This window comes from Coregonus lavaretus, assembly GCF_964263955.1.
Source record: "Coregonus lavaretus genome assembly, chromosome: 28".
In the NCBI taxonomy this organism is placed as follows: Eukaryota; Metazoa; Chordata; class Actinopteri; order Salmoniformes; family Salmonidae; genus Coregonus; species Coregonus lavaretus.
The window spans coordinates 31,301,728-31,314,795 of record NC_140015.1 but is presented as its reverse complement, the minus strand read 5'-3'; the positions used below and the strand labels follow the sequence as shown (position 1 = coordinate 31,314,795).

The 13,068-nt window shown below is 43.8% G+C and overlaps 1 protein-coding gene across 2 annotated transcripts in view; it reads right to left on the bottom strand.

Annotated features, from left to right (window-relative positions):
- Window positions 1-13,068, bottom strand: part of LOC311104213 (neuronal-specific septin-3-like) — a 105,524-nt gene that overhangs the window by 49,812 nt on the left and 42,644 nt on the right. For both annotated transcript variants that reach the window (XM_084145948.1, XM_084145949.1), the window contains one exon: window positions 11,244-11,996. In XM_084145948.1, coding sequence (XP_084002074.1) covers window positions 11,244-11,996 — 753 coding nt within the window. The remainder of the gene's footprint in view (window positions 1-11,243; window positions 11,997-13,068) is intronic.

Sequence of the window (13,068 nt, the reverse complement as noted above, 5' to 3'; positions counted from 1 at the left end):
ACTGGGTAGTTTGGTTCATCAGGCTCACCCCTAGTCTATTACTGGGTAGTTTGGTTCATCAGGCTGACCCCTAGTCTATTACTGGGTAGTTTGGTTCATCAGGCTGACCCCTGACCCCTAATCTACTACTGGATAGTTTGGTTAATCAGGCTGACCCCTAGTCTATTACTGGGTAGTTTGGTTCATCAGGCTGACCCCTAGTCTACACTAGCAAGTTATTGAGGGATGATGATGTGGCAATGTGAAGATAGGAATTCCAGAATATGGAACCTCTGTATCTGATAGAGAATTGACTATGTAAGGTGCGGCAGTGGGGAGGGTAAAAGGTTATCGCAGTATCTTGTGTTGTATGCATGGATTTGGTTATTAACCTGAGTGTTGTCGCTCTATTCAGTGCCTATTATCACATGATTACTCAACTCAACTGAGAAACAAAAAGCAAAAGCAACTGGAAAAGGAATCAGCTTTTCATCCCTGTCTTCTCTCTCAAGCCGGAACGGAACACACACACACATCATAAACAACACACACATTATTTATCGCTGAAGACATTTCCATGCCTTGTGACAGTCCAGCTCCTCAGCCATCCCTTCTCCTAGCTATCAATGGCTCTTTATGTGGGAGAAAGGGAGATAAACACCATCTTAGTAGGTTGTGACTGCAGCCTGAGAGAACGCTCCCCCAGTCAGCACATGACCCTACTGCTCCCCTCTGGGAGATACTGAGTCACCCAGAACTACCACTAATTCTGATCAGAAGTCACCCCATTAGCCTCAAGCTAATAGTCATCAAAAGGACTTCTCACGGTGTTAGCATAGCCTGAAGCTAATTCCAATGATAAGCAATGATTGTACTATTCTGTACGACTCACATTAGCCTGGAGGCTAACTTTGATCTGCAGCTAAAGCGGTCCTAGCTTAAAGGGTCAATCTGCAGTTGCTACATAAATTTTTTGACTTTATGATGTGCACCAATTTATCCTTGAAAAATATCAACTTATAAATGAGCTTACTTCAACTGTCGTACCCTATCAGAACCCAAAATATAAGCTTGTGTTCCTCCAAAGTTTGTAAACAATGTCAAATCAAATCACATTTTATTGGCCACATGCGCCGAATACAACAGGTGCAGACATTACAGTGAAATGCTTACTTACAGCCCTTAACCAACAGTGCATTTATTTTTAACAAAAAAGTAAAAATAAATCAACAACAAAATAAGTGTTGAGAAAAAAAGAGCAGAAGTAAAATAAAATAACAGTAGGGAGGCTATATATACAGGGGGGTACCGGTGCAGAGTCAATGTGCGGGGGCACCGGCTAGTTGAGGTAGTTGAAGTAATATGTACATGTGGGCAGAGTTAAAGTGACTATGCATAAATAATTAACAGAGTAGCAGCAGCGTAAAAGGATGGGGTGGGGGGGCAGTGCAAATAGTCCGGGTAGCCATGATTAGCTGTTCAGGAGTCTTATGGCTTGGGGGTAGAAGCTGTTGAGAAGTCTTTTGGACCTAGACTTGGCACTCCGGTACCGCTTGCCTTGCGGTAGAAGAGAGAACAGTCTATGACTAGGGTGGCTGGAGTCTTTGACAATTTTGAGAGCCTTCCTCTGACACCGCCTGGTATAGAGGTCCTGGATGGCAGGAAGCTTGGCCCCAGTGATGTACTGGGCCGTACGCACTATCCTCTGTAAATGGAAACAAACACTATAGCCTCAAAACATGGTTAAAACTATAACTTTGATATCATGAATGGTCAGTCATTGCAGCCGTAGCTCTTTTTATGAATTTTCCGAGTGGTTATATTTCTCCAGCCCCATCCCTCAGCTTTTTACTGAAACATTGGCAGGGAGGTCACTTTGTTATTGTTTAACTACGGATCGCCCCTTTAAGGCTAATTTTGAACATAAGCTAGGTTAGCTAACTAGCTAGCTAATCGTCTTTCTCCACAGCAGCATAACAGTGAGTCTGATCAATGTGTCATTAGAACTCACAAGGCTCCAGAGGGCTTTTGGCCCCGATGGCCTGACCTTTGCCCTTACAGGATGTCCATCATGTGACCAGAGAGGAATGTGAGTGGACCAAACAAATTAAAAGGACAGAAGTACTGTCTGGACTTATTCCTCTCTTCTCTCCACAGGAATGTCCTTCTACTCCGCTGACACACAGGACACATACGTGGTGACATACTATGTTGTTAAAGAGCCATGTATTTAGATAATATATGGCTCTGTTCTGTCCTATTACAGAGCTGTACATGTATCGGGGCCAAAAGCCCTCTGGGCGGCAGGTAGCTTAGTGGTTAAGATGGTTGTGCCAGTAACCGAAAGGTCGCTGGTTCTAATCCCCAAGCCGACTAGGTGAAAAATCTGTCGATGTGCCCTTGAGCAAGGCACTTTACCCTAATTGCTCCTGTAAGTCGCTCTGGATAAGAGCGTCTGCTAAATGACTAAAATGTAAATGTAAATGTATAAATATAGGCTACATGTGGCTCCTATCTATTCTAGAACTAGTATTCCCACTCCATTCTCCCAATTCTTAGCTTCCATTACACAACCTTAGAAAGCAGATTAAGCAACTCATACTATAGAGAGGCTCTCATCTTCAACCAATAAAACATGAGTAAACACTTAAATTACTTCCTGGTGTCAGGGAAAGGTCACGCCCCAGTAATGAGAGGGGTCAGTGACATCAGAGAGGGGTTTACCGTCGTCCTGTCTTTGGTGTTAAGTCACCTTCTAATAGTCACCTAAGAAGTCACCTCGTTCCTTCACATTACGTTTCCCTCCCTCATCCATCAAACAGAGCATTAGCAGCAACAAACACACAGCAATATGGTACCAGTTAGTTGGTCTAACAGTTGACATTCCACAGATAAACAGTGAGGTCAATGGTATGAACCAGGGTCGTATCCATTAGGACACACCGTAGCAAAATGTTTTGCAATGGAAAACAAAAATGAGTGATCCTTATTGGACGAGTTCAGTCCGTTTTCTTCCGTTTGGTGCCTAATACGACCCAGTCCTTATGCGTAGTACTACTGCACATAGACTTTATGTGTGTGGTTTTCCCAATACTTCCCTTGACACACTCAGTATTACTGTCCTTAGGGAGGCTGTCTGTCAGCACTGGCTGCTTTACACCACCTGAGGGGCAGTGTGTGTGTGTTTGTCTGTTTACTGTGGCTTGGTTCTGCTCAGTCCTTCAGCTGACAGCCAAGAGAAACTTGAGCAAGGTCATACAACAGGAAACCGGAGGGACGGAGAGAGGGATGGATGGAGAGAGGGATGGATGGAGAGAGGGATGGATGGAGAGAGGGATGGATGGAGAGAGGGAGGGACGGAGAGAGGGATGGATGGATGGGGAGAGAGAGGGATGGATGGAGAGAGGGATGGATGGAGAGAGGGAGGGACGGAGAGAGGGATGGATGGAGAGAGGGATGGATGGAGAGAGGGATGGATGGAGAGAGGGAGGGATGGATGGGGAGAGAGAGGGATGGATGGAGAGAGGGAGGGATGGAGAGAGGGAGGGATGGAGAGAGGGATGGATGAGAGAGGGAGGGAGGGAGGGATGTAGAGAGGGAGGGATGGAGAGAGGGAGGGATGGAGAGAGGGATGGATGAGGGAGGGAGGGATGTAGAGAGGGAGGGATGGAGAGAGGGAGGGATGGAGAGAGGGATGGATGAGAGAGAGGGATGGATGAGGGAGGGAGGGATGTAGAGAGGGAGGGATGGAGAGAGGGAGGGATGGAGAGAGGGATGGATGAGAGAGGGAGGGAGGGAGGGATGTAGAGAGGGAGGGATGGAGAGAGGGAGGGAGAAAGACAAAAGGAGAGCAAGAGTGAGTATGCATACAGGCTCACTGCGTAGTCACGTCCAAGCCAGGCAGCTGTGTGTGTGTACAATGTGTGTGTATGTGTGTACAATGTGTGTGTGTGTGTGTGTGTACAATGTATGTGTGTGTGTGTGTGCATGAGATCATTTCATACAGCACCACTGAAAACAGCTCCTCTGCAATGTTCCTGTCTGTCATCACTATCACTAACGTCTGGAAGCACAAGACCTACAGAAACGTCTTCCAACATTTTACAGCAACACATTTCAAAGCTTTGAAATCCAATTGAAAACATTCAATCACATATTAAATGTAATGTTTCACATATCCATTCCATACACTGAGCAGACAGCATTTACAGTTATGACACCGTAAAGTCCACTGTAACATGGAGCAGACTGACATTTGGCACATACTGTACTTGCTGTTGAATTAAATGGCCAATGGAATAAAATTGGCCATTGCAAATAGTTAGTTAACTATCACTGAAGAACAAATCCCTCACTACCCATACACTATGTAAAAGCATTTTTATTTTGGTAAATTAAAGACACCTTAACGTCCACTGTAATACATTTGACCATCTACTGTTTAACAACACCCCCATAAAGGTACTTGTACCCTACCCTTGTATCAGTAGTCCATCTCTAGCACCTGTCTCCTAGGCCAGACACACTTAAGGTCCCACTGCACTGCCCTCTCACGGTGCTGTACACTGGGGTGCCAGAGGTAGAGGATATGGATGGAAACACACTTATACTTCCCAAACATTACCTCATGTGTCTGAAAACACACTCCTCCTACACAGGGCTTAAATGTTTGAGTTCCCACACATCCCACCATTATGGAGGTTACCTATTTTGAAAATAAAGCTACATAAAACTTTGTCACAGCAAGGTTGTCACTCAGACCATTGAGATAAATGTATCAAAGAAATAAAATGGCTAGAATGGATAATGGTCTAATCATTCTGTTTCTCAGCCCTCTATCTAACTATCTGACAGAGGGGGGCACTAGTAGCCTACACCTCTTCAGAGGAATGCTTTCATCCGTAGAATACAATGACGGTCCTCTCATCATTACAGATTAATTTCTGGAATATGGGTTCAAACCATTGTCTTAGTCCCAACACAATGTTAACGCAAAGAAGTTCAACATGTAGTCAACCACAGCAGCAACCCCCCTCAACATGTAGTCAACCACAGCAGCAACCCCCCTCAACATGTAGTCAACCACAGCAGCAACCCCCCTCAACATGTAGTCAACCATAGCAGCAACCCCCTTCGACATGTAGTCAACCACAGCAGCAACCCCCTTCGACATGTAGTCAACCACAGCAGCAACCCCCTTCGACATGTAGTCAACCATAGCAGCAACCCCCTTTAACAGTATTTGTTTACTCTAAGCTGACTATAGGGGTCAAAGGTGAGTTTCCAGTTTATTCCCTCTCCCTGATAGCATTTACAGGAAATCAGGGATCCATTTCTCCCCCTGTCTCAACACCCCCTCTAACTCTAAAGGGGTTCTCTCTAACACACTCACTACAGGAGGAACTCTCACCCCTTTTCCTATCAAAACAATCTTTGGGATTCTCTCACTCTCAATTCCATGGGCTTTATTGGCATGGGAAACATATGTTTACATTGCTAAAGCAAGTGAAATATAGATCTCGATCTCCCTCTCCCTCACAGCCATGTCTGGGTTCTCTCCTCTCCACATAATACCCCCAAACCAGTGGAAAATATTAGCCGATGATGCAGGTCAAACGGTGATTCCTGGACTGGTTCCATCTTACTCCACCACATACCCACACACATCACTAGACCTCAGACCACATTTCTCAGGATATTCTTCCCTTCTTATGATTAGAGGAAACTTTTACATCAGTAAAACATCTGATACTGATCTAAACTCAAGCAAAGACTTTTGGTGCTGTGATATTCAGTACGATAACCATGGATGAATACTCATAAACAGAACCACCACAAAACGCAGGACTTTTCCCTGTTTGGAGCCATTCATTGGTCCCTAGGTGCAAACTCTACCTACCTGGCGAGCTAAATCAAGTGTACCTATACATTCAGCCCTAGGAGGCCATGGTAGATTGAGCGATCTCATTGCATAGAGTTATTTCAGCACTTGGAGAGGCTGTTTGTTACAGTGATGAAACGGCTAATAAGGAGCAGTCAACAGAGAAGCAGCAGCAGGAAAAGCTGGAAATTGAAGGATTTCAATTTTTACGCTGCACGTTTATGGACTCCAGATTTGGAATGTCACACCTATCAGCTGCCTGCGTCTCCCTTGGACCAGACTACACAGACAGCATGAACACAACCACCTTATAGGAGCTCCACTCACAGTAACACCACCATACTGCCTCTTAGGGGCTTCACAATAACACCACCATACTGCCTCTTAGGGGCTTCACAATAACACCACCATACTGCCTCTTAGGGGCTTCACAATAACACCACCATACTGCCTCTTAGGGGCTTCACAATAACACCACCATACTGCCTCTTAGGGGCTTCACAATAACACCACCATACTGCCTCTTAGGGGCTTCACAATAACACCACCATACTGCCTCTTAGGGGCTTCACAATAACACCACCATACTGCCTCTTAGGGGCTTCACAATAACACCACCATACTGCCTCTTAGGGGCTTCACAGTAACACCACCATACTGCCTCTTAGGGGCTTCACAATAACACCACCATACTGCCTCTTAGGGGCTTCACAGTAACACCACCATACTGCCTCTTAGGGGCTTCACAATAACACCACCATACTGCCTCTTAGGGGCTTCACAATAACACCACCATACTGCCTCTTAGGGGCTTCACAATAACACCACCATACTGCCTCTTAGGGGCTTCACAATAACACCACCATACTGCCTCTTAGGGGCTTCACAATAACACCACCATACTGCCTCTTAGGGGCTTCACAATAACACCACACCATACTGCCTCTTAGGGGCTTCAAAATAACAGCAGCACGAGCAGGGCCAATAGTTTGTCCTGGACCTGTGACTCAACTAGTAAAACTCTGGGCCATAGTTACAGGCTTTAATGTGACCCAGAGTTTTTAGGTACTATATTATCAGTACCATAGAACTAGGAATTAGAATACTAGAATGGACATTAACCTTCTTATGATAGAACAAAGGTCAGCCATTTTAGTCAGGGAGTTGGTTAACCATGGTTTGCCAGTGCTGTAATAAGATAGTGTAAAATAATGAATTTGAAGAATGTATCTGCACTGTATGTTTGTAAGCTAGCTAGCCAGACAGTTTTAACAATGCAGTCAATCCACAGCCATACACTGGCTGAAATCAGTTGATAATAGGTCTTAGACAAGTTGTAAATGCAACAAGTATTGATATTGTATCATATAAATAGCACTCACAGCTTTCCAAGAAAACAAACATTTAGACATTTATGATCTGTTTACAGATATGTTAGAGGCTATTTATACAGAAAATTGGTATAAAACATATATAAACTGGTTTTATAATTACAGTGTTCTGAAAGGACCCAGAGTCTGCAACAACACTAAGCAAGGGGCACCACCAAGCAAGAGGCACCATGAAGACCAAGGAGCTCTCCAAACAGGTCAGGGACAAAGTTGTGGAGAAGTACAGATCAGGGTTGGGTTATAAAAAAATATCAGAAACTTTGAGAGACTTGCAGCTGTAATTGCTGCAAAAGGTGGCTCTACAAAGTATTGACTTTGGGGGGGGGTGAATAGTTATGCATGCTCAAGTTCTGTTTTTTTGTCTTATTTCTTGTTTGTTTTACAATAAAAAATATTATGCATCTTCAATGTGGTAGGCATGTTGTGTAAATCAAATGATACAAACCCCCCAAAAATCTATTTTAATTCCAGGTTGTAAGGCAACAAAATAGGAAAAATGCCAAGGGGGGTGAATACTTGCGCAAGCCACTGTATACAGCAAGAGTTTAGGTTGACAATTCTATTACACCATTTCTGATATATCACATGCCTTATTTACTTTATAGGTAAAATCAGGATTATGCCTCTATTGCCAATATTTCCTATTAGACTGATTTGGAATTGTCCCTGACCAATAGGGCTGCCATTTTCACCACGTTCTGGAACTTTGAGGCCTTATGACATACTCTGAGTCGATATTCACATCATAAGAAGGAAAAATTGGGGAAAACAAACATTCTTTCCCATTGAACCCCATTGTAAAAGAGACAACTTAATTGTTGATTTTAGTTATATAGAAATAACAAAACAGGCTGAAAAGCTGCTGTGTTGTTCAATGTACATGTAACCAGGTAAAAAATCCTGACCTACAGTTCGAAATGCTCCTACATAGGGAAATAGAGCTTGCGAGAAGAACCCAGGCTATTAGGCGTGGGAGAGTGGGAAATGTGGGGACCTGGTGTCCAAGTAGATTACACGTAGCTATGTGTGTGGAAAACATTTAATCACAGGTTAAATCACATTTAACTTGTTTAGTATAGTCTGTTTGTAACTCCACTCACTACTTATAGCTGTATAGTCCGTTAGTTTGTGTTGTTGGTCTTGCCTAGCGTAATGTTCCGGTTGGTAGCTAGCTAGCACTCACTCACTCATGTGGCTGCTAGCACCGTCAAGAAAAGGGGCATGAGGGAACTACAATATTACGTTTTTCTAAGTAGTGAACGCTCATGCGCAGGCAATGTTGAAAAGTAATCTTTAGACATGTACTTTTCCTTAATGTAGTTTTGTAATTGACTAAAACAAGCAGACAACAAGAACATTGAGTTTTAAAAAGGTCAAGTTTTTGCTGTGAGCCAATGGAGTAACCTAGGTAACCACAGGTTGTTTTCCCCACAGGCGGGTGGGGCCACGACGTTCTATCTAATACCGACTGGGACTATAGCCCCTCTAGTAATTTAATAGGATCTATATGATCAGTACTAACTCTGGGCCCTAGTTATAGGCTTTAATGAGATCCAGAGTTTTTCTGGGTCAGGTCACATTTTCAGGAACAACTCTTGGCCTAACCATGAGTGCCGTCTCCAAAACTGTTCCGATGAAGTGGAGCAGTCAACCAACTCTCTCTGACCTCTAGTGTCAGAGGAGAGTCAGTGAACCCAAACCGTTACAAGGACTGATGTGGTCTGAAACATATCTAATATTCTGAATTCTGTTTTTGTAACTTTATTTTCATCATCAGTACAGTAAGAGTTCATAGGGGATGGAGTTACTACGGCATGTTCATTATAACAAATTACACTTCATACCGGGGCACAAGGACATCAGGTAAATGCCAAGTCTGACATCACACTTAAAGGGGCACTTCAACACTTTTGAACCTCATATTCATTACCACACAAGACACTGGTATGTGCTGGAGATAATGAATGAGGTAAAAAAGTGGTTAAGTGGCCCTTTAACTTCCCCCACAATGACCTAAGTCCTCTCCCACGAGGAGACAGGAATAAGCCAAGGCTACTTAGACCTTTAATGAGAGAGGTAGGCCTACAGAGAGGAAGCCTTCAAGCCCCCACAATGTCAACATTGCATCATCTGTATTCATACACTCATGACCTCACTCATACCTCCCTGACCCTTCACGTTGAAATGGTCCCATCCTTTGATGCTTTTGTGGTGGTTTTCTGGTGGTTTGAGAAAAAGCACATCTTTAGCCGAAATAACATTCACTTCATTGCCCTTTTCATCTTTAAACTGGGTGGGCCGAAGGTTTGGTATATCTTTAAACTGGATGGGCCGAAGGTTTGGTATGCCTGAATCATGAGTCATAGTTCTTGGTGCACAGTTCCTAGCCACAGTAGGATGACTGGTACTTTTCCCCAGAAAAAACTAAAATTAGGACACACGACTTAGAAAAAGCACAACAGAATGTTCTTATTTTATCTCAAGGCTTTGCTAACCATGGCTCTGTCCCAAATGACACCCTATTACGTTTAAAAGTGCACTTCTTTTCAGCTGGGCCCATAGGGCTCTTGTCAAAACTAGTGCACTTCATAGGGAATTAGGGTGCCACCACGGCATACTTCTACCATTAGTCACTGTGCTTCAAAGTTCAAACTAGAGCTGGGACGATAAACCGAAAATTATCAACACCGACCAAACCGACCACTTATCGTGGGCATTTTGCTGATATCGTTCATTATGATAAGTAGCCTATACTAGAGAAATGTGAAGTTTGAAATAAAATCAGTTTGCTAATATGGGTGATTGTTAATGGGACAATTGATAGCTACAACATTCAAACTAGTAGTAATTTTTAAAGGGATACTTTGGGATTTTATCTAGTTATCTAGTTCCCCATAGTCAGATGAACTTGTGGATACCATTTTTATGTGTCCAATATGAAGGAAGTTAGAGGTAGCTTTGCGAGCCAATGCAGATACCCATTGACTTCCAGTCATTGCGCTAACGCTAGCAAGCAATTACGCTAGTGCTAGTTAGCATCTTGCTTCAAACTACACACAGAGACCAAAAAATGGTATCCAGCATTCACCTGACTCTGGGGAAATAGATAAAAGGCCTCATTGCCAAAATCCCGAAGCATCCATTTAAAGAGTAATTAAAAAAAAGCAGTGGTTCACATTGTTATAAATGTATCTTTCAATTTATCATTATCGTATTCATTCAGTCAATTTAGGCCTGAGTGGTATACCGTATTTTACTGTATACTGGTATTGATGCACGGACAGGTTTGAGTTTTTACTTTACCTTCTATAACAGTATGTTTGGTTTGTTAAATGTGATACGCAACTCCTACGCGTATAATGTCAATTTTTATAGTTTACTCCATTTGCTACTAGAGTCAGTGTGGAAATGATAATAAAAGTGCAGGAAATGAAAATTATTATTTTTTGGAGTTGGGAGTCAAAAGTATAAATGGAGAAAGACCCATTGAAATCACTTATAATTTATGTGTTGTCACCCTAGGGTCATGAACTACTCATAAAGCATATTTAGAACTTGTATTATTCAAAAACCTAAAATACCTTCAAATACCGTCAAAAATGGCCAAAATATCGTGATATGAATTTGTCCCTATCACCCAGCTCTAGTTAAACCCCAAACAGCTCAAGACTAGGTCAGGTTAGACGGAGGAAAGGAAGGGTCTATCACTCTGGTTATGAATGATCCATCTTTACTGAAGGACTTTACTGCATGTCTACACAGGACACAGCGGAAGTATAGACCAGCAACTATGAAACACAACCACTACTTAACACCGGAGTCTACCCTGTAAAACGTCACTTCCAGGAAAAGCATTCTTATCTGAAAACCAAGGGAGTACCACATCATGCATAGTTCGGTTTCACAATTCCCAGCTATGTCAACCTCTGTCTGCTTCAATTCAGTCCTGACTTATGCATAGACGTGTCATACATAGAATTAGATTAACTTACTCTCTGTAGGTCTGACGACGGGCATCTCGCTGACCGGGGGCTGTGTCCTCTCGCTCCTAGGCTCCACCAGGCTGGGCAGGGGGCCGCTGGGAGCTGGGGGGTGGCTGTTGTTCTCCACCACCCTGACCGGTGTTGGTCCTGCCATCTCTGACTGTCGGAAGACGGGCATCTCGGGTCTCCTGGAAGTAGGGGCCTCCACGGGGCTGGCTATGGGGGGGTCGGTCCTCCTCTGAAGGGGGTCAGGGATCCGGGTGGCTGAGGGACGCTGGGAGTCCCCCCTCCTGGGGGCCGCGGGGGGCTCGTGGGGCCGGGAGAGGGAGATCTCTGCCCGTCTGTGTGCCGAGCTGGAGTTGGAGATGGTGGAGCTCTCTGGGGCGGCTCCAGCTCGGGAACCAAGGCTCTGGGCCTCGGGCCTCTTCAGGCCGAAGCGGGCGATACCCGGGCTGGGCGAGCTGTCAATCTGCTTGGACGACACCTCAATGGAGATCTCGGTCCGGCGGGAGGAGGCTGTATCCGGGGCACGACCTCCTATCCCTCCCCCGAACAGCTCCATGCGTCTCAGGCTGGTTTTGGGGGAGCAGGGGTTGGAGTCAGAAGGCGAGGTTCTGGAGGGGTAGTCAGAGTTGCGGGAGGAGCCCAGGTCGTGGAAGCTTCGCTGGCTGGAGGTGGAGGAGCGGAGGTTGGTCCGACGGGACAGAGGGGAGGGGTTGATGGATGCTTCAGACTCCTCTACCTCAAACGACCTCTTTAGTGCTGGAAAAGAGAAGACATGGTGTGGTCAGTCAACAGATCAACACAGAGGAATTGTGTTGCCTTGTAAGTTAATCAAGTAATATAATGAATGGATTAATAAACATCAAAATATGCATCAATATATTACGGATTAATAAACATTAAAATATGCATCAATATATTACACCATTTCATAATTTAGCTGAGTAGCCTACTGCTATGGCATAACTAGGCTTCCAAAATACAAGAGATGGGAAAGCGTTTCTGATTTTGATACATCCCTTGGAAAAAGTTGTAGGCCTACAATTTGATTTCTAAAGTGTTTGGGGAACACTATTAAAAAATCAAGTTGAAAACGGAATCACTGGGTCACATAATAAAACCAAAACCCTATGGAATCCCAATGAAACACAAGCGCAAATATTAACAGGGAAAGTCCATTCATTACCTGATTTAATACGCTTCACGTATTTTTTCATCATTGCGATTTAGTTATTTAACATTCCTTCAATGAAAACGTGACTGACTCACAACAAACCGATGTGCACAGACTGTTCAAACACAACCACAGCGCGCGCTATTGGGGTGTATTCATTACCTCTTACAACGGAAACCGTTTACGGGTTAAGAACCAAATGGAAGCAAACGGAACGAAACGGGGCGGGACCTACCTGAATTTGTCCAATAGAAACTCTAGTTTTCGTTGCAAAACTTTTCCGTTTTATGTAAACGGTTTCTGCTACAAAATATTACAAAACGTTTTGCAACAGAATCGGCGTAATGAATACAACCCTGCGCTCGCCCTGCTTATGAATTGTGATGAATCAGCAGGCATTTTTCAATAAAAAAACTACAATTCAGTTCAATTCTGCCCATTGAATAAAAACGCAGCAACAGGTTGGCTAACGGTGTGACCTTTATGTATACCATCTATGGGTGTGACGTGCATCATATTTTGGTCACGTGACCCACTTACGTTTATAGTAAAACCTGATATTAGTCAATTTCCCATTTCTATGTAAAGCTGATTATAATGTATCATTAGTAATTTCTTTAGTAATCTCTTTAGTAATGAAGTTTCTACGACCAATAT